The 23,329-nt window shown below is 39.8% G+C and overlaps 1 protein-coding gene across 6 annotated transcripts in view; it reads left to right on the top strand.

Annotated features, from left to right (window-relative positions):
* LOC129765238 (proton-coupled amino acid transporter-like protein pathetic) overlaps window positions 1-19,208 on the top strand; it is a 33,158-nt gene extending 13,950 nt beyond the window's left edge. For all 6 annotated transcript variants that reach the window (XM_055765331.1, XM_055765327.1, XM_055765329.1 and 3 more), the window contains 5 exons: window positions 16,948-17,037; window positions 17,099-17,249; window positions 17,315-17,976; window positions 18,036-18,179; window positions 18,242-19,208. In XM_055765331.1, the coding sequence (XP_055621306.1) occupies window positions 16,948-17,037; window positions 17,099-17,249; window positions 17,315-17,976; window positions 18,036-18,179; window positions 18,242-18,509 (1,315 nt within the window). In that variant the 3' untranslated portion in view covers window positions 18,510-19,208. The remainder of the gene's footprint in view (window positions 1-16,947; window positions 17,038-17,098; window positions 17,250-17,314; window positions 17,977-18,035; window positions 18,180-18,241) is intronic.
* Window positions 19,209-23,329: the final 4,121 nt, after the last annotated feature.

Here is a 23,329-nt window from a genome sequence, read left to right as displayed (position 1 = left end):
TTCCGTACAAACACTGACAGGATCAGAACTAGTGGCAGTTACTGAGGGCACTGCGATGTACTGCAAGTAGTGGTTTATACAACTGGATGTCAACGTCAGGTTATTTTCTAAAACTGGCACTAAAACCAAGAATCGGCTACGACTAAATTTCAGGGATATGTCAAGGTTGGCTTTTATGGGATCTTTGTTAGCTGAGTTATAGTGAGATATCAGTTGTTTTTTTTTATCTGTATTATATAGTGATTTTCAACTCATTTGGCTGGTTCGTCACTTTTTACTTCCATTTTTGGAAGAATGTCGGGAGTGAGAATTGAACTCGTGACCTTTAGCGTGAGAGGCATGGATGTTACCACTACGCCAGATCGCCTCCCAGATATCAGTTGTTGAATCTCGAACAATGCTTTTTCAATAATTTTTGATGTAGAACTACGTCTTTCATTAAGGGTGCCAAATCAGAAAACATGTCTAGCATTGCAATCATAACATCAATCTGACACCAATCCATTAAGGTTCTGAACTAAACAATTGAATCATCAAACTAGGCTATCATCGGCTCATCACAAAAATAATTGTTGATAAAATAATATCTGAAGTTATTAACAAGCGACTTGAACAAAATAACAGCGTAGTTCTACGTCAACAAAGTGGCCTCCTATAATTTTTATAATCAAATGATTTGATAACGGCACAAGATGATTGCCCTCGAAAATGCTTTTTTATTGAACTACAATATTTTCTGGGCTTTATGCTGAGGAACAAAACATAATGCTTTTGTTGTTGAATAGAAGTAAAAGATTGCTATTCTCTGTTTAAAATACGACAATGATATAGAAAGAGGAAGATAAATTGCAAAAAAGAATTTGATCTTTCCAAGATCGATTCTTTGGTAACGATTTTATCGGTGAATCGATCCCAACGCCGTTTAGGAAATCGATTCATCAAGATGGCTCTATTCATGAAGATCGTAAAATGCTAAAAACGAAAATCGTAATGAATTTTCAAACGGATTTACGCGCTTTGAAAATTTAAAATAAGGAGCTCTTTCGTATCAAGTAAGGCGTCGTGCACAACTAACGTAACGCAAGAAAAGGGAGAGGATCGAAGTTGCGTTACTTTATGTAAAATAGGGGAAGGGGGTACCCGTAATCGTTACTTAACAAAATTCCATTTTTATTCCTAAATCAATTCACGCGCTCCTATATGCTTGAGCAGCTAGCTTCGATTCTGGGAAGGAATGAGATGTGTTTTCTGAGCCAACATGATAAAACACGTGTTGTAATACGTTTAACAGCTACCAGTAAGCAGACACCGATTAATACATCTAGAATATCATGTAAATCTACCGGATCATGATTTTGTCATGGTTGCTAAACAAAAGCTTTTTGTTATCGCAGGAAGCAAAATAAAACAAGGTTACCTTGGTCAATGGTAGCACAATGGTTTAATGTACGTTGCATGTCGTTCAGGAAGGCACTGTTCTCGGACGCATTTTCTCATGGGCTCGATTTTAAAAGGATGAGCGCGCTGCCAGAATTCAGGATTATTCGGCATTAAGGAATAATTCATAATTAATGTGGATGAAGGACCAAACGAGAACCCTCGTTATAAAAAATCCATAGATATTTTGGATTAAATCTCGATACAATATTCGTTGCTACAACTGATCCAGGACGCAGTGCTTTCAACCGAGTTGCACGTTAGATGGCTCCTCTTTCCAAGGAGTTAGCAGGTTCAATACCTAAAACTGGAAATATTTTGAGCTGATGTGTGGAACAACTTAGCGATGAACATCGGGTTATTTTTTTGCCATTTTTGCCATTTTTTTGCCGGATGCTTGGTCAGACACCGTTTTTTTTTGCTCGTCGGTCACGTCTTTTGCCGGGATGGAACTGATATAGCGATCAGTTCTGGAATTTGACACGGGATCGATGGTAAATATGTTCTCGTCGGTGAGCAAGATTACCGGTTTTTTTCGCTTAATGAAGTTCAAGATTTTCTTACATCGCTCGACTTGTAGCTCGTGTCCAATCTTCTTTCACGATCATTCGTGCTGTAAAATCTCTGATCCCGTGTTCCTTCGCCATTTTCCTCGTTGAACGCACTGAATTTGCCCGAATCTTCCTTTTGATAATCATCGGAATCAGAGCTGACCTCGGACGACCTATGACTTTCTATTCTTGGTTAAAGAACCGTTTCATGGTCCACATGGACACTCTCACGGCGATTGAAATATATTTTCGCGTCATATGCGCGGGGGACAAATCATGAATACGCTGCCAATTCGTCAGATGGCACGAGTCACAACATAGAGTGCGATGGTGAATAGTGTGACTCTAGTTATCATTAGACGATATATCAAATAGTATCTTCTTCTGTTATCGATTGAGATGCAAAATAGAAACTGAAAATAAGGTTACTTCCAGAATAAAGTGGGTGTGTTTGTTATCTCACATCTTGCAGAGCAGTATAAGTGGGAATATGTCACCAATCAGAGGATCGAACATTGGTTTACGCAGTCTCAATACTCGAAGATTGACGAATTGCCCTGGACAACGCACCAAAACACCAACGAGAAAATGTGCCTCGAATTCGTGCAAAGAATGAACGAAACAAGAGAAGCAAGAAGCACTTGTAATTTCTGAATTATGAAAATTATGAATTATGAAATTCAAGGGCGAATTCACCATCATGATAACCGCTAACGAACTAGAAACTCATTTGTTTTTTCAAAATATTTTCGTTGGAAATTTGGGGGATTACAAAATTGGAGAATTGCAAAAACTATTTCACATGAACTCAACACTTTGGTTCGGACGTTCGATATGCAGAAATCTACATATACCTTTTGATGATAAGGCAAGGTGTTGATAAACATTTGCTGTAATACCGTCGACTGTTCCAAACATATGCGTTCGAAATGTATGTCAGAATCGACACTGGGTGCCTGAACAACCAGAAAAATTTGCGGTGCAAAGAGTACGTACACTTTAGAGGCGTAATAGGCGTTGGAAGACAAATTTCAACAACATTGGTCGTTTGACAATTTTTCCTTAAAACTTTTACTTAAAACAAAATTCATAATCTACCACGAAGCGTTGAGTTAGTAGTGTTCATTAAAATATATGTGATCGTCCGGAAAAAAGGGGGCTTAGGGTAAATTTTTCGATTTTGAATTTTTTCGCGATTCGGAACCAGAATGAGACCCATCCGAGCTCCCTAAGTTGAAAATTCAGCCCGTGAGATGATTTTTTGTACAAGGTCAATGCAAAAAGTTTATTAAAAAAAGTAACAAAACAATTTATAATTTCGTTTTTCGAACATTCTTCTTCTTGTGCTCACCAAACTAGTGCAACCAACATACCACAGAAGAGATTTCATCCAACACGAAACCTTGAAAACAGATGTTTTCGTAGTGTAAACTTTAAACGCGTTTTTCTCGGAAACTTGATTTTTACCCTAAGCCCCCTTTATTCCCGGACGATCTCATATATTCTTTGCTACACAATCTCTATGAATCATGAACAAAAACATACACTGATGGACATAAATATTCGGCATATGCATGAATCTACCACGAATGTTTTTTCACTAAGCGATATTATTCCAATCCACTTCCGAAGGTTATTCAAGTGAAACAATATAGTCTTATTATAAATTTACTTTATTGGGAAATCAAAACAATGAAAACAATTAGCTTATTTTACAAAAATCATAACTTTATCTTCAAATTCAGCTGGACAAAAGTATTCGGCACTTAGAACATTTCTCCAAAAAAACATTTCTGAACAAATTATCTAGACATTTAATATCTTGTGTTTAATCCTTTCTGTGCAATGACCTCTTTCAATCGATTTGTCATTGAGTGTACCAGCTTCTCGCATACTTTAGGCTCGATCTTATACCATTCTTCACGAAAAATATCTTTCAGCTGCTTTTGTGATGTTACATGATGTTCACGTACACGTCGATCTAGAACATCCCACAAATGCTCTATGGGATTCATATCCGGTGATTGGGGTTGCGTTTTGTTCTGATAGGGTGTATTATATAGCAGCCAGAGGCATACCGCTTCCGCAGTATGTTTAGGGTCGTTGTCTTGTTAGAAGTAGAAATTGCTCTCTATACCCAACTTTTCAGCACTTTTCTTCATATTTTCTTTCAAAATATTTGAATATTGCTCCTTTTTCATGATACCATCTACATATACCAATTCCCCGACAACGGATGCTGCCATACAGCCCCAGACCATGACTGATGCACCTCCTTTTTCACGATAGCTTGAACATTTTTCTTCTGCAGCTCAGTATCCGGTTTTCGCCATACCAATACCCTTCCATCTGATTTGTAAACATTGAATTTGCCCTCATCGGAAAACAACACATTGTTCCAGAAACTAATCGGGTGATTTTGGTAATCTTTCGCAAAGTTCAACCTTTTAGCCTGATTAACCTTGCTAATAAGAGGCTTCTTACGACAAACACGGGCTTTATATTGGGCATTATTCAACACTCTGCGCACCGTTCTGGAAAGAACATCTTGCCCACTGAACTCCAGCAGCTCTCCTCGCACTTTTGACGAAGATGTTTTCAGTTCTTTCTCAATAATTTGTATTATTTTTCGCTTTTCTCTATCCGTAACTTGCAAGGACTTCCCGTCCTAGGTTTTTTTGTCGAAGTTATCGCTGTTCTTATAACGATTGATAATATCCTGTACCGTTGTTCTTGGCCTACCAACACTCCTAGCTATTTCGGAAACTGTGTTATTCATTTTGAACAAATTCAAAACAATTTTCCTTTTCTCCATCGTAGTTTCCTTACCTTTCCAGCCCATTTTGTTACCACGGAATAAAAATTATACGAACGCAGCCGATTTTTATTAAAAATATACAAAAGTGATTAAATGTGTCAGTTTCATTCATTTACAGTGTTTCCAGATCTTTAGGGATCGATGAATTAACATTTTTTTCAACGTGACGAATACTTCTGTCCAATTAAAAATGTGGAACTCGGCCTTTTTCTTTCCTGAAATTTATGAAAGCAGGGTAAATCATTGAAAACTGAGTACACTTCACAGAATCTACTGCACACTTCACAGAATCTACTGCACCTGCACAGTTGAGTTTATATCACAGACTATTTGTGTATGTAATACAAATGCGATAAATTAATTCATGGCGAATACTTATGTCCACCAGTGTACCTGCGAGTGTTTACCCTTGGTTGAACGGACTTGAAATTTGACAGATGATGAATACACGAAGAAGGGAGGAAAATGTAGACTGAATGCACGTAAATAAAATAAAATAATTATATTATTTACGTTGGACAGAATTAGAGATGGGAAAAACATTTCACTATGATGAACGGCTCAGTCACTAACCGTTCTTCTAAGTGAATCAGTTCTTTTGAACCGCTTTTTCGCTTTTTCGTTCATCGGCATTAGAATCAACATAGAATGTTAGCTGGAACCCAAAATCAATAGACTGCTATTCATTGATATCGTTGGATTGGATAGGAGATTTTTTGATTCGTATGGAATTTATATTTTTGAAATTTAGTGGGGAAAGATAAGGTGCTTCTTCTTTAAAAGTCGCAAACTGTATGTGAAAATATGTTTATCGGCAAACAATAGTATATGTAATAATTTGATGCGCACAAAATATGCGATTTTCTTATTTTCTGTTAGTACAACACACAGTCTCCATGTAAGATCATGTTTCATAATGGTTCATTCAGAGAAAAAACCAGCAGCGATGTTTTTCAATTTTTACTAACAATCAATCATACAAACAATCACGATAACACGTACACGCAATAGGCTTCAAAATGGATTGGAAGCAAAGAAAAAACTTTTTGATCAGCTTTCCCTCACTAGAAGATTTTATGATTTTATGTCTAACTCACAAATCCCCTCAGCTTCCCCCAGCTTTTATTCTAATATTCAGGAAGTATATGAATGTTACGCGGAATTAAAAAAATACATGAAATTGAAAATATATAGCTTTGCTTTTAAAACTACGAAAATCTAGTTTGAAGTATACATCAAAAATAAGTATACATCTGAAAAATAGACCTCGCGCTACATGCATTTTGCTCGTAAATGACAGTTTTTATTTTTCTTACAAGCGTTCTCGTTATATTTATACATTCCGTCCAGCGCAAATCAGTTCAGCTGCACTCGTTCGTTCACAAACAATTCACTCTCAGTCACTTCGTCACTTCAAACAGTTCACTCACAAATCGTTCTTTCGGAATCAGTTCGTGGAGAGAACTACCGTTCTTTGAAAAAGAATGACCATTCGTTCACTCTTTTTGTCGAACTAGTTCTTTCGTACCGTTCGTAAACGGTTTGCCCATCTCTAGACAGAATGAGCAGTCGTGAATTCGGGTTAGAACTGGAAAATGATTGAGAAATAGTTGCGGTAAACGCTACAGAATTGACCTGACATGTGATTCGTTCAAACTCTTTCAATTCAATTCAATTCAAAACGTGTTTCATCCAATCATTAATTCTAGATCAACATGTCAAAAGGGTCTATCTTCTTTGATCGATTCTCTTCACCGTTTTTCTCTTTCGATAACCACGGCCTTTCAGACAGATTTTGCTCCAGTTTTGCCATGTAGTTTGATAAACTAGGTCCCCTTTCACACTCCTTGTCGTCGAACACATCAGAAAATCCTGTTACTGCTGAGTTAATAATGAAAGAGAATGTCGATGAAGAGAATCGATCAAAGAAGATAGACCCTTTTGACATGTTGATCTAGAATTGATGGGCTTAGAATGCAATGGGTGTAAGTGACTTGATCGATTTCTCTTCATCAACTTTTTCTTTAGTTAATCAGCCATATTCTGTACTCCGATCGATTCGAAATATTTCGAACGATTTGATTAAATTCCATTCTGTATTCCGTTCGAATTGTTTTTGCATTTCGTTCAATCTGTTTCTCTTCAAACATTAAATGGGCAAAACGTTCGAAATAGAGAAAGCGAAATTATAACTCGAACGAAATAATGGTTTCGAACGAAATGCAAATCCGGCGGAATGCTGAATAGGGGTGAATAACACAACTGAAAAATGTTCCAATCTAAGTTTGCTATATAATCCGACAGTTGAGGTTCTGATCTATCTTCCACATTGTCAAATACAGCTGAGAATGTATTTGCAGCTAAGTTATGGCCAAAAGAGAGAGTCTATGTAGCGAAATCTATCAAATCACTTAAACCTCTTTCATTCACTCAATTGTTATCAATCGCGCGAATGTTCGGCCAAAAACAATTTCGGAAGGAAACGGGAATTTTAAAAATTTCAGTAGAACCTCGATTATCCGCGAAATAGTTTGGCAAGGTCGCTTCGGATAACAAATATCGCGGATAATAAAGGGTGTGTCACATCAAATTGCATCACGGAAAAAACGCTGTAGAAATTTAATTTTTAGGAATTATATCTTCAGCTTTCGCTTATAATCAGATAAGAGTGTATAGATCACGTTGGCCATGCTTCACTGTCAATTTTTCGTAAATTTGGAAAAATGTCGTCGAACGAAAAAGAGCGTCGTGAATTAATCCTGTGCACTCATTTCGAGAATCCGGAATTGTCACATCGGGACATCGGTAAGATGCTGGGAATCGTCCAATCCACGGTCAGAAGAGTACTAAAACGATACTTCGAGAACCTAACCATCGACCGGAAGGTGAAGAACGACAAAAATGGATGCTCCGTTAGTGAAAAAGATCACAAGCGCGTAGTTAAGCAGTTTAGACGTGATCCGAGAAGTTCGGTCCGGGATGTCGCCAATAAGCTGAATTTGTCAAGTTCATTCATCCAGCGGACCAAGCAGCGGGAGGGCCTGCGTACATACAAGGTTCAGAAGGCTCCTAACCGCGACGAAAGGCAAAACATGGTGGGGAAGACGCGAGCCCGGAAGCTGTACACCGAAATGCTGACGAAGCCGCATTGCCTGGTAATGGACGACGAAACCTACGTCAAAGCGGACTTTCGTCAGCTGCCGGGCCTGTTGTTCTTCTCCGCAGAGGACAAATTCAGCGTTCCGGAGGAAATTCGCAAGCAGAAACTATCCAAGTTTGCCAAAAAGTACATGGTGTGGCAAGCGATCTGCTCTTGCGGAAAGCGGAGCGCCCTTCGTGATGACCGGCACGGTAAACAGGCAGGTTTACCTTAAGGAGTACCTACAGAAGCGCTTACTACCACTATTGAAGCAGCACGAGGGCCCGACCATCTTCTGGCCGGATCTCGCTTCGTGCCACTATTCAAAGGACGTGTTGGAGTGGTACGAAGCCAACGGGGTCACCTTCGTGCCAAAGGAAATGAACCCGCCCAACGCGCCGGAGCTTCGCCCATTAGAGAAATATTGGGCGATTATGAAGCAGGTCCTCCGGAAGAACCCAAAAGTTGTCAAATCGGAGGCGGACTTCAAGAGAAAATGGATTTCTGTTAAAAAAAAACTACAACCTGACGTTGTACAGAACCTTATGGACGGGGTAAAGAGGAAGGTGCGAGCATACGGGCTTGGGCTCGAAGTATGAATAAAAAGAAAATGCCAAAAGTTGTTTAATAGTTTTTATTTTACTGTCTAAAATTTTCAAAAGGATCGGTCTACTGGGTGAATTTCTACAGCGTTTTTCCCGTGATGCAATTTGATGTGACACACCCTTTACCATGGACAGACATACAACTGTACTAGCGCTGTACGTGTACAGCGTTGTACAGGTACCACGATAGCATGACACACATACTTTGGTTGTACATTGTACCGCATGTCAGACGGACAATCAGAAGTTTGAATTTATTGCATTGTATTTTCACCAATATTTCAATGAAAAAGGTTTTTATTTAGCGTCTAATACTTATGACAGACATACAGCTGTACTTGCGTTGTACTTCGAAAATTGTATGTCTGTCACCATGTACAGCGCTAGAACCATGCAAGCAACTCGGTACAATCGCTGTACCTGTACCGACCTGTTTTACCGCTGTACATGGCTACAGTTGTACTGTGCGCAGCGCCATAGACGGTTAGTGGTGGATAGCATGAACAAGCAGAATCAAATCACTTGATAAACGTTCTTTTCATTGACTTTCTTTTAAGTTAATAACTCAGATTGGAAACTTTTTTGTTGTGTTTGATAGTTTAGACACTAAATAAAAACCTTTTTCATTGAAATATGTGGTGGAAATTGGAAAAATATCTGATTGTCAGTTTGACATACGGTACAATGTACAACCAAAGTATGTCTGTCATGGTACGATGGTACCTGTACAACGCTGTACACGTACAACGCAACTACAGCTGTATGTCTGTCCCTGGTATAAACTATCGAACACAACATGTTGCGGGAGAAGACCGCAGGGCAGAACACAGCCACATCATTAACTAAGGACTGTAACAGTGACGTTGCCAAAGCTGTCACGAATGTCAACAATGATAAAAACATCCGGAATAGAAGCCATCATTAAAAAGCAAGTAAACAGGAGTGCGAGCAAAAATTTATTAAAAAATTGTTTTTGTTAAATCACGGAGAAAATTGAATTTAAAACCAAGAAGGAACGAAAAATGTAAATATTTAATAATTATTAAAATAATGAATTCGTAAAATGAAATATATTTACAGCTTAAAGCGATATAAACGCCAAATAAAAGCGTTTGCTTTTGAGATCGTCCGAAACACACTTCGTGAGCTTACAAATCTTTAAGATTTTTCCTTTGCACACATCGTTTTGACACTCTCAGCCGTGGGAAACAGAAGATATGTCCACGCATAAAATGAAGCTGGGAGCATATCCGAAAACGAAGAAGGATAACCAACCTAATCTGGAATCGACACCGAGAAATTGCAACTCATGTTCGCACCCAGACTCTATGGAAGATATGGTGGAATGCGAAAAGTGTCTCAAGTGGTATCACTACTCATGCGCTGGCGTAGATGATTCCGTGAAAACGAGTAACTTTGTCTGCAAACTGTGTCCCGCTTTGACCTCGAAAGCTTCTATTTCCGGTAGAACTTCGTCATCCAGTAAACGAGCGGCGACTGTGCAAATCGAGCTACAGCAGTTGGAAGAGGAAAAGAGGTTACGTGAAAGATTACTTAAGGAGGAAAGTCAACAGGAGAAGGAGCTGCAAGAGAAGGAAAATGCACTCAAGGAACGAGCCATTCAGAAGGAAAGGGAGCGGAAGGAGAAGGAGAGGAAAGAAAAGAAGCAAATGGAGGAGGAGTTTATATCCAAAAAGTTCAGCATGATGCAGAGTTTATTGGATGACAGTGATTGCGGAAGCGTGAAATCAGCAAGGAGTGGTACCGGTAAGGTGCAACAGTGGTTACAAGTTCAGCAAATAAAGACATCGGAAACAGTCTCCGGAAATACAATCATCCCGACTGTTGTCCCGTCGCAAGCAGACAAACCGATAACTGACGTCACAACGTATCCAGCTACCGAACAAACAACTAAATTAACTCCGTCCAAAGGGAATCAGCTACTTCTCCCTCAGCAAACGCAATTAGCAGGATTGCAGAGTCACCATGCAACGTCATCAGAACCGTATCGTCAGCGTGAATATCCAACTCACTCGCAGCAAGGAGCGGCATCGTCCGCAAATGTACAGAGAGTTCCCGTACAGTCGGAGGAGATTTGTCAGGCGTGGCAAATACAGAAGCAGACACCGCGCGGGGTATACATCGATGCAGTTCAGCAGTCAGCGATGCAGCCCATATCATCTTTATGTTACTCTACACAACCTACTATAGCACATCCCCCGAACCCAACCGACGTACAAGCGTCAATAAGGAATGAGGTAAGCCTACCGCGTCCATTGTTTGGAGCATGCCTGACATCCAGTGTTCAGCCACCAGCAGGTCAGTGTACAGAAAATGTTCAATCGAATTCTATGTATCCGCAATCACACTCAATGCAAACAATAAATTGCCATCCATTGACTTATACAACACCTCGAGCGTATCATAATCACCAACACCCGTCCTCCGTTGCACCCAATCCTATGCATAGTGCAGCGATTTGTGATCATAACGGAACGCCATCTATGACTATTTTAAATAATCAACCACCTATTATTTCCACATCGTTAGCCGCAAGTACACCTATTAATGTCAATGTTGGACCGAGCACCCATCAACTTACCGCACGCCAAGTTGTTCCAAAGGAGTTACCGATATTTAGTGGAGACCCTTCCGATTGGCCAATCTTCATCACCAGCTACAACAACTCTACGCAAATATGTGGATATTCAGATTCGGAGAACCTTATGAGGCTGCAACGAAGCATTAAGGGCTGTGCTCTCGATGCCGTAAAGTGTTTTCTTTTACATCCGTCAACTGTCCCAAATGTTCTCTCCACCCTATACACGCTCTATGGGAGACCCGAAATAATTGCAAACAATCTTCTAAATAAAATACGATCGACCCCATCGCCAAAGGCGGACAAATTGGAGACGTTGCTGAATTTCGGACTCATAGTCCAGAATTTATGTGCTCATCTCAATGCAGTGAGAATGGAAAATTTCTTGAAAAATCCCATGCTGCTGAATGAGTTAGTAGGTAAACTGCCGACAAATATACGGTTAGATTGGGCACTATATCAACGCCAATTCGAATCACCAGATCTAGCCACGTTTGGGGAGTTTATGTCTACGATTGTCACAGCAGTCAGCCACATAGTTCCGCCCGTATTTCAAAGTTCCCACAAAAATGAACAGCAAAAAGAGAAAAGGTTCATCAACGCGCATGTCATCGAAGAAAACAGCAATGTATTCAATAATTCTGACAACCAACAAAAACCTTGTCCTGTATGTCAGAGGATTGGACATAAAGTAAAAGATTGTTTCGAATTCAAAAAACTTGATGTCGACAGTCGTTGGAAAGCAGTGCAGCAGAACCATTTGTGTCGACGTTGTTTAGTGCCACATGGAAAGCGACCTTGTAAGAGCTTTGTGTGCGGCATAGATGGCTGTGAATACAGGCATCACAGACTTCTCCACTCAACAAAATTGCGCGAAAAAACCAAACCGGCAACAACGTCTGGAACAGTCACCCTACATCATGAGAAAGGAAAATGCGTTCTCTTTAGAATAGTCCCCGTCACAATATATGGAAGAAATATTTCCGTCGACACCTTCGCATTTTTAGACGATGGATCGGAGCTGACACTAATAGAAAAGCAGCTTGCTGATCAGCTTGGAATGGAGGGTCAGGCCGATCCTCTCTGTCTACAGTGGACCGGCAATGTGACTCGTAGAGAAGCCGATTCGTGTGTTCTTCAATTAACAATATCTGGTCGTGAAGTCAATAAAAAGTTCCCGTTGAGAGATGTCCATACCGTGACTAATTTAAAACTTCCGAAACAAACGTTGCGGTTCAGCGATATGCAAACTCAATTCCAGCATTTGCGCGGACTTCCAGTAGAAGATTATTGTAACGTTTTTCCGTCTATACTAATCGGCTTGAACAACACTCACCTCATCACCAATTTGAAAATACGAGAAGGGAAATCAAATGAACCAGTGGCAGCGAAGACCAGACTAGGGTGGTCTATTCACGGAAGCATACGAGATGGTGATGATCCACACGACCATCGTCATGTGCACGTATGCACGCGATCACACGACGAAGATCTGCACAACCTTGTACAAAATTTCTTCAATATTGAGGGGGCAGGAGTATCCGCTGTCCGTACGTTGGAATCTGCGGATGATCAACGCGCTCGTGTCATTTTGGAGCAAACCACATCGCGCACAGAAACAGGCCGTTTCGAGACGGGGATACTTTGGCGATACGACTATTTGGAGTTCCCAGACAGTCGTCCGACCGCTGAACGCAGGTTATTCTGTTTGGAGAGTAGACTGAATAAGCATCCACAGCTATATGAGAAGGTGAGGCTGCAAATAGCAGAATATCTGCAAAAAGGATATGCGCACAAGATTACAGTAGAGGAACAAAATTTATCAGATCCCCGACGAGTTTGGTTTCTGCCATTGAATATAGTAGTGAATCCAAAAAAGCCAGAAAAGCTACGCCTGGTATGGGACGCAGCAGCGAAGACAGAACAAATTTCATTCAACAGTATGGTTCTCAAAGGACCAGATTTTCTGGTATCATTACCTGGTGTCCTGTTTCGTTTTCGTCAGCGACAAATAGCAGTTACTGGCGACATTCAGGAAATGTTCCACCAAGTCCTGATTCGCAGTTCTGATCGCCAACCGCAAAGATTTCTTTGGAGGAATGATTCCTCGTTTCCCATCGATGTGTATGAGATGAACGTAGCGACATTCGGTTCGACGTGTTCCCCTTGCAGTTCACAATTCGTGAAAAACTTGAACGCTAAAGAATTCGAACAACAATACCCGAGAGCATCCAAGGCCATCCTAGAAGATCATTATATGGATGATTATCTGAGCAGCTTTGATAGTGTGGACGAAGCAGTGGAAGTGTCGACGCAAGTGAGAACTATCCACGAAAAGGCAGGATTTCGTATGCGAAACTGGTTGTCGAACTCCAAGAAGTTAATGGAAGTGATGGGAGAAAATGCGACAGACAAATGCAAGCAATTTACTGTCGATAAAACAAGTGAATGCGGGCGAGTCCTTGGTCTACAGTGGATTATGGAAGAAGATGCTTTTCAATTTACCTTCGGCGATCGCAATGTAGTTCAGACTCTTTTCGAGCGCGATTCTCCGCCTACTAAACGGGAAATTCTTCGCTTCGTTATGAGCTTCTTTGACCCTCTTGGTTTAATATCAATGTTGGTAATACAAGGGAAAATTATCCTGCAAGATGTATGGAAATGTGGTTTAGATTGGGATGAAGCAGTGCCACACGAAATATATATTCGGTGGAAACGCTGGCTAGTCTCTTTACGATGTTTAGAGTTGATCACGATTCCACGTTGTTACTTTCCCATGTACGATCGATGTAACTACAATGATATGGAGCTCCACGTCTTCGTAGATGCAAGCGAGGAAGCTTATTCAAGCGCAGCATATTTTCGAATTGTGGAACGAGGGGAAGTCAGATGTGTCTTGGTATCGTCAAAAACCAAAGTTGCTCCTGTGAAATCCCTTTCCGTTCCCCGTCTCGAACTGCAGGCTGCTATAATCGGAGTCCGTTTGGCGAAGATGATCACAGATTCTCACACCCTGGAAATTAAGCGTCGTACATTCTGGACAGATTCTAGCACTGTTCTGTCCTGGATTTGCTCGGACCATCGCCGTTATAAACAGTACGTTGCCGTCCGAGTAGGAGAAATCCTGAGCGAGTCAACCATGGCCGAATGGAGGTGGGTCCCATCACAGATGAATGTAGCTGATGAGGCTACAAAATGGAACCAGAACTCCGTGTCCAGTTCCGAGTCTCGTTGGTTCAAAGCACCTGAATTCCTGTACGACGATGAAGAAAGCTGGCCTCGTTCGAAACACGTTGTGACAGAAACAAAGGAGGAAATCCGTATGGGTCGCGTACATCAACACGAGAGAGTTGAATCTCTTATCACCTTCGAACGTTTCTCCAAATACGAACGATTGATCAGAGCAGTGGCGTTCGTCTTCTTCTTCGCACGCACCTGTAAAAAATCGACGTCGATAAGCCATCCTCAAGGATTGTTGCAAGAGGATTTGAAAAAAGCAGAGACTTATGTTTACAGACAAGTTCAAGCAGAAGGATTTTCCATGGAATTGACAAAATTCCAAAGAAATGGGTCGCAGAAATGGAGCCAGTTGAATAAAAATAGTGTACTATACAAACTCTCACCGTACCTGGACGAAGACGGAATCATTAGATCTGATAGCCGCATCAGCGAGGCTTTATGTGTGCCTTACGAAGTAAGAAAGCCTGTTATCCTACCGAAGGACCACTATGTTACAAGGCTGCTAGTCAACTATTATCATCGTAAATTCGGACACAATAACAAAGAAACAATAGTGAACGAATTGCGACAGAACTTCTATATTTGTAAAATGCGAGTGGTCGTTCGCAAAGTGGCGAAAGAATGCATGTGGTGTCGCGTATATAAATCTACCCCGAAAATTCCACGAATGGCACCACTACCAGCAGCCCGTTTGACACCATACGTTAGGCCATTTACGTTTGTAGGCCTAGATTATTGCGGGCCATTCCTGATTCGGCTCGGTAGATCAAATACCAAACGATGGATAGCGTTATTCACCTGTATGACTGTGAGGGCAATTCATCTAGAAATAACAGGCTCTCTCTCTACAGAATCCTGCAAGTTTGCAATCCGTCGGTTTATAGCCAGAAGAGGTTCTCCACAGGAAATATATAGTGACCAAGGAACAAATTTTCGCGGCGCAAGTAATGAATTGATCAAAGAAATACGGGGTATTAACGAAAAACTCGCTGATACATTTACTAACACCGCTACCCAATGGCATTTCAACCCTCCTGCTTCCCCCCACATGGGTGGGGCATGGGAACGCATGGTGAAAACTGTGAAAATAGCATTGACTTCTCTTTCATTGCCAAAAAAACCGGATGACGAAATATTTTCCACTGTGGTCACTGAGGTGGAAGCGATGGTTAACTCGAGGCCGCTTACGTATATTCCGATTGATCCATGTAATGGGGAATCCCTAACACCAAACCATTTTTTGCTGCTCAGTTCGTCAGGAGTCGTGCAACCAACAAAACCACCAACCGACGAACGTATTGCTCTTAAAAATAATTGGAATCTTGTGCAGGTTCTACTCGACCAGTTCTGGAGACGCTGGACCAAGGAATATCTTCCAACGATAGCTAATCGCAGTAAATGGCTAGAAGAGGTGAAGGCACTATTGGTGGGAGATTTAGTCTTGATAGTAGATGAAGCAACGAGGAATAGTTGGACGAGAGGACGGGTGATTAGGGTGTATCCTGGAAAGGATGGTCGCATTCGTAGAGCGGATATACAGACTAAAAGCGGTATTCTACAGAGGCCAGTTACTAAATTGGCGGTCCTTGAAATTGAGGATAACGGTATGGCTGGGTCAAATCACCAGCAATACGGGGCGGGGGATGTTGCGGGAGAAGACCGCAGGGCAGAACACAGCCACATCATTAACTAAGGACTGTAACAGTGACGTTGCCAAAGCTGTCACGAATGTCAACAATGATAAAAACATCCGGAATAGAAGCCATCATTAAAAAGCAAGTAAACAGGAGTGCGAGCAAAAATTTATTAAAAAATTGTTTTTGTTAAATCACGGAGAAAATTGAATTTAAAACCAAGAAGGAACGAAAAATGTAAATATTTAATAATTATTAAAATAATGAATTCGTAAAATGAAATATATTTACAGCTTAAAGCGATATAAACGCCAAATAAAAGCGTTTGCTTTTGAGATCGTCCGAAACACACTTCGTGAGCTTACACAACAAATATGTTTCCAATCTGAGTTATTAACTCAAGAGAAAGTCAATGAAAATATTGTATACCAAATGTTTTGATTCGTTTTGTTCATGCTACCCACCACTAATCGTCTATGGCGCTGCGCACAGTACAACTGTAGCCATGTACAGCGGTAAAATAGGTCGGTACAGGTACAGCGATTGTACCGAGTTGCTTGCATGGTTCTAGCGCTGTACATGGTGACAGACATACAATTTTCGAAGTACAACGCAAGTACAGCTGTATGTCTGTCATAAGTATAACGTAATAAATGATTAAAAATGAAGGTCAAACAAAAAAAAAAAAAATTGCAGAAGTTTTCATTGTAACTGAATGGTAAACCAAACCTCGAGTCACCCGCGAGTGATCGGTTATTTATTACTAACAAAGTTTATAAGTTCAACTATTAAAACATTGAATTTTCGGCCCCATCGCGTCAAAAGAACCAAAAGAGAAGGAATCTTTGGGTCACCTTCAATATCGCAGAAAGAAAATTAATCAAACAGCAGCAAATAATATTGGAATAATGATTGCCATTCCAGATACAAGATCACGCCGGCCAAAACTGATGTGGAAACAGCCTCAGGTTCATTCGATCCGTTCAAGGAGAGAAATTGTGAACATCCCACTACGTAAGAGAGACCAAGGTTTCGGGTGAACAATTTTCGTTTCTCACTTATCAGCTATTTTCAGCGATGGCGAAACTTTGACCCATCTTTTGAAAGCCTCACTGGGAACGGGGATTCTGGCTATGCCCATAGCCTTCAGCTACGCTGGCCTTGTGGGTGGAATTCTCGCTACGGTCCTGACTGCACTTATTTGTACCCACTGCGCATATGTTTTGGTGAGTAATAAAATTGTTTCCAATTCCTGAATAATCGATCGAAGGTCCAAAAATTCCTTTTATAGGTTAAATGCGCACATACTTTATATCATAGAACAAAAAGCACGGCGATGACATTCGCTGAAGTAGCTGAAGTCGCATTGGACAACGGTCCTCAATGGGGACGTGGTTGGGGCAAATTTGTTAGTAAATGCATTACCTATGGTCTATTCGTGACATATTTCGGAACGTGTGCTGTCTACACGGTCATAATTGCTACAAACTTCCAACAAGTAATCGAGCACTACACGGGAACGGAAATGAACCTGCGAATGACGATAGCGCTACTGTTGGTTCCCCTGATTCTACTGTCTTGGATACCAAATTTGAAATACTTAGCTCCTGTTTCGATGATTGCCAACGTATTTATGTGCGTTGGGTTGGGTATCACATTCTACTATTTGGTAACTGATATGCCTCCTCTGACAGAGAGACCGTTATTCATTTCGGTGTTAAATTGGCCTTCGTTTTTTGCTATCGTCATTTTTGCAATGGAAGCCATAGGCGTGGTTATGCCTTTGGAAAATCAAATGAAAACACCTCAAAACTTCATCGGAATCTGTGGCGTTTTGAATCAAGGAATGGCTGGTGTCACTCTTATCTACATATTTCTTGGATTCTTGGGATACGTTCGGTACGGTGATCAAGCCTTGGGAAGCATCACTTTGAATCTGCCAGTCGAGGAAATGTAAGTTTATTGATTTGAGTTGTATCTGAGGTGTCACTTGATGTCGTTACATATTGCAGTCCGGCGCAAGCAGTGAAGATACTTATTGCCCTAGCTGTTTACTGTACATTTGGTCTGCAATTCTACGTTTGTTTGGATATTGTATGGATTGGAATTCGTAATAAATTCAGAAAGAGGCCCACACTGGTAAATTATACCATGAGGTAAATTGGTAACAATTCACATAAGAGCTAAATATAAATTTAAAACGACTTTTATTTTATAGAACTGTTCTTGTAACGGCTGCTGTCCTACTGGCTGTCGCAGTTCCTACTATTGGACCATTTATTGGATTAATCGGAGCTTTCTGTTTTTCAATTCTTGGCCTTCTCATCCCAATTCTCATCGAAATGGTAACATACTGGGATCAAGGGTTCGGCAAATTCAACTGGATTATATGGAAGAATGTTCTCGTTAGCATCTTTGGCATTATTGCTCTAGTCTTCGGATCCAAGACCTCAATCGAAGATATCATAAAACTATATACCAATTAATAGACTGAAGGGTACATTTCATTCACAAAAATTGATTTCATTCTTGTTATGCTATATAACTTTTAATGAAAGCGCATGGCACAAAATGCGTTCGGTCGCAACCATATTCAATGCTCATTTATTCGATCAGAAATCATGATAACTGTATCTTTTTATCAGACAAGTGCTTGACGAAAGTGAAACTTATCAGGGACATGTTTTCGCTATCAACGTACGAATACTATACTGAATTATATGTAGTAACGAACATCAAGTGCCTAATTTGATTCATTTGTACTAGTTTGTATGAAGCGAGGAATAAAATGATATGCAATAGTTTGAAAAAAAATTATCGGAAACAGTTTTTGGAAAGGAATGATAATAAACATACGTACTATTATCAAACCGTTCATGAACTGCAATGAATTCATGGTTAACAAATGACATTTTCTAGCAAGTTTACAACAATTCGATTATTGATAAGACCATTTGTATTCAATAACCGATTCTTTTTATAAAAGAAACCACTAAATTCATGCAGCAATGATTAAAGTTATTGTAAGCCAATAAAGTTATTGGGTAGCGTGTAATACATTTTTTTCATGAATTAGTAGTGTATTTATTTATTATAATAGCAGCACGTTTGCTTGTGCGACCGATTAGACTAATTGAAATGAAAAGCATACAAATTCTAAATAAAACAGTTAGTTTAATAAATAACATGGTTGTTTTCAATAGAAATTCCAAATTCGATGTGTTCATTTCATCAAAAATGATAATATATTTAAGCATAAAATCTATTTGATAATAATATCACATGCCTTTGTAATAGCCTCAAAATACAAATATTCAATATAACTAAAAACAGAGCATGAAGCCATTAACTTCATTGCTTCTATTTCGAACCATTTTTTCTCGGATGATGAATCCGAGGACGAATTGGATTTCGACAGCGGTTCGGAGAAAAGTAAAGAAACGAAGAAGAGTAGAATCACGAAGAACGCCGGCTGATTGAGACAACATGAGCAGGGGCAGGTACAAGCCGAACCCATCAAAACACAGTTGGCAGCGAGAAGTTGAGTGAGTGAAAAGTTACTCATGTTCTGAGGAAAACCAAGAGAATGGTGGTTATTTTACGGAATGTACCAAGCATTCATTGAAGCATGTGGATTAGGGTGCCAATGAAATGTATGGAAAAAAAATGGACCCAAAAAATTCAAGTTACCATGCGAAATGTTTACCACCTCAAAAAAAAACACACTATGCAAAATTTCAGTTCAATCGAAAAAATACCCGAGGGAGAAGTAAAGGAAATCGAGGTTTTCATTTTTTTTTATTTATGCCAAATTTCTTAAAATTGCATAAAACGTTAAGGTTTACTGTCATCTCGAAAAAAAATATTTTTTTTTGTCAAAAATTAACATTTTTTCGGAATACGAGGCAATATATATGGTGTGGTATGTATGGCAATAAAAATAGTTATCTCGAGTTACCATTCGGAACTTGCTGCGGAATATTGATTTGCATATACCCAATGCAAAATATAGGCTCAATCGTACTTCATTTAATAGTGTTGCAGACGTTAAAATTTGAGTTTGATTTGAGAAAACCGAAAAATCACAGGAAATCGAGGTTTTCAAAAAAAAAGTTTATGATGCCAAATGTCCAAATGTTTTTGGATTTTCAAAAAACTCAAACTTTGATCGTTTTGCGCCACTCCCCCTTAAGTCTGATTGAGCTGATATTTTGCATTTTTTTTTTCTTCGAGGTGGTGAACATTTTTTATGGGATAACTTTTTGAAATTCGAGATGACCATTTTCATTGGCACCCTAATGTGGATATTCTGACATCGAAAATCTTGAGGCTTTAAGAATGCCTAAAGGACCAAGACCTTAATGATGGTTCGTGGACAGTTTCTTCTACCGAAATCAGTACCGAGAGTTATAGAAAAACATTACCAGTTGTACGTTCGTTCGGAGCAACTGCTGCAGAGTCATCTGGAGAAGGTTCATAGGTTGGAACCACCGAAGACTGGTAAGACACTCATCCTTTTCGGAAGGAAGAAAAAGGTTAATAAAAAAACAATCTCGGAGGCCTGCGTCAATATGAACCCTACCTCTGTAGCTGAACGGGAAAAGTCCAATGTAAAACGAAAGAAAAGGGATAAGCATGTATTCAATCATAGTCAAGCTCAAGCTGGTGGATATCAGAGAAATTTTAAGCCAGTGTACAGATCATTGGTTTCGATATTGCCAAGATTTCAAAGGATTAAGATTCTACGTAGACCGGATGAAAGTTTTGAATCATTGGAAGCTGTGTGTCTGAACGAAAACAGATCGGCGCAGTGTAAGTTTAAACTGCGGTGCAACGTCGGAGAATGCAGACAGCGACACAATTATTTTCTCCATCCGATCAATGGTGCAGTTGGTACCAACGTGCATATTTGAACGAGCAACATAACTCTATTCCGAATGATCCCGGATTGTCTCCACTATAAGAGGAAGTCTACCAAGATCTTGGCTTTCTTCAATGAAGATGCTTCGGTAACCCTGATAGAAAAGAAAAGTTTGGGAGATCGCTTTGGAGTTGTTACGCCTCTCAGACTAAGCGCACTTTAACATACAAATGCATCCTCGAACCTCGTTCAGACTCTGACCAGGTTTAGGTTTAATGGATGAAAAGAGTGGAAAAAAGGAAACCATAGCATCCACTGTTTAACCCTTTCGCTACAAGTGTCGTCTATAGACGATATGCTTACTTTACGGCGCAGTTCTCCGTTCAGCAATAGCGATCCGACGGAACACACTGCCGTAGTGAAAGAAGGCGAGATATAGTTGGATAGAATAAGCAAGTGTGCAGTTCGGAGAAAATAAAAGATAAAATTAAAGGAAGATAATAGCAAGGAAGTTAGCCAAATTGTACAAAAAGGGCTTAGCTAGAAAGCAAATTGAATACCTGAGGTGGCTTCCTGACAAGCAGGCAACAGGAGTCACTAAAAACGTAAGACAATAATACTCTAAACGCTTCTTTGTAATTAAACTGAATTTTTATTGAAGAAAATTTTAATCAACCCAAAAAACACAGTGGTGATTTGTTTTTCGGAAACCGCAGTTGTAGGAGCACACGAGAAGTTCACCATGAAGTGGAAGGCTGACATTGCTAGCGAAGAGAAGAATTCAAAGTGAATGAATCCTAGAATCTGGAGACGATCTGGTGTAGTGATAACATCCATACTTCTCACGCACAAGGTTCAATTCTCACTCCCGACATTCTTCCGAAATGTGGATGTTACGAACCAGCCAAAAGTGTTGGAAGTCACTATAATACAGAAAAAAAATCCTTGGATCTCAGCGGTTGGTTCAGACGAAAAACTGCTTTTGAAGACAGTCCCGGAAATGTTAATCGGGCTGGTGAATCTATGGCATTTCACCATGAAGTGTGCAATGAAGAGCTACATAAACTGCTGAAGACTCACTGCACGTTGGAAAAATCTATGTATTTCAACTAGCCTTTTACTGGCAATCACCTAACATGCAACAACCGGTCCGCCCAATTTGCCTTGTAAACAAAGACTGTCCGAATGGAGGCATCATTCGATCATTATAATCCCGAACCCAAATGATGTATAACAACCAGCGTTGCCATTGTTCTAGTTTAAACGGGATTCTTCCAGTTTTTTCCTTGATCCAGTCAAACTGTTAAATCTTTCAATAATCCAATACAACAATTTTAAATTGCAATGCCCTCTTTCAAATCAGCAGGCCTAGAATCAGTTCTAAATTTTGAAAAACTCAATGAGAATCATTGAATTCTCGCGTAACTTTTGAAAAGGTCCAATGTAACATTTTCGTCAACTCGAGAAAAACGAAGTTGAAGACCCAAACATTATTCCGCGAATTGTCTTAAAAGCTTTCGATCTTTATCGCTACTTTCACCACTAGCAGTCAAGAATAACTCTGAAAAACCAATCGTAACTGTTGTTCCGTGATTTGAGATTAAAGTTGAAGACTAGGAGCGAAAAATGTTACATTGGACGTTTTGACTACCCGCATTTGCACATTGGACATCCCAGCAAACATTAAATCGTATAACTTTGCACATGATAAGTCACATATAATCTCGTATCAAATCACAATCGCATAAAATATCAATCAAAATATCGATCATATATATCTAAAATCGCATAAAATGCAAAAACACGATTTTCCATGTCATCGATGGATTGAGTGGTAACGTTGTCGTATCAAATCGCATATCAGTCCAAAAAGCATCGCATATCGTTATATACGACTTTATATGCGTACAAAATATGGCATATACGTATATCGCCTCCACTTTTGTGTGTATATGCTAGTTATCTGCATCATATATCATACAAATGTGTCTTGGTTGTATGTATATCGCCTCCAATTATAGCTATTCATACGACTTAATGTTTGCTGGGATATTACGTTGCACGATAAGGATTTGAAACTAACTACTAAACAACAATCCAAATAACAGCATATCATTCTAAAGGCAGATTATTATTGTTATCACTCGTTGAATTGCACTGAAATCGGTAACAACACCTGTAAGAAACAAAAACTCGAAACGAAGTACGACTTCGTATTGTTTTGACTGCTTTGTTACTTCGGAAGTTTCGGGCGTCGGAGGAAGGAAGCGTCCGAAGTAACAACCGGGCGCTTAAAATCCGAATCTGTACATTGGATATTTTTTGTATCGGCGATAAAATGATGAAGAAGATAGATACGTGAACGATTGTTTTTGTAATACATTCAATGATTGAAAACTAATAGCGTGCATCCATTCACTCGATTTGTTTACATTTGTTACATAG

This window comes from Toxorhynchites rutilus, chromosome 2, assembly GCF_029784135.1.
Source record: "Toxorhynchites rutilus septentrionalis strain SRP chromosome 2, ASM2978413v1, whole genome shotgun sequence".
NCBI classification, from domain to species: domain Eukaryota; kingdom Metazoa; phylum Arthropoda; class Insecta; order Diptera; family Culicidae; genus Toxorhynchites; species Toxorhynchites rutilus.
Note: the sequence above shows the minus strand (reverse complement) of the source record. Positions and strands in the feature narration are given on the sequence as shown.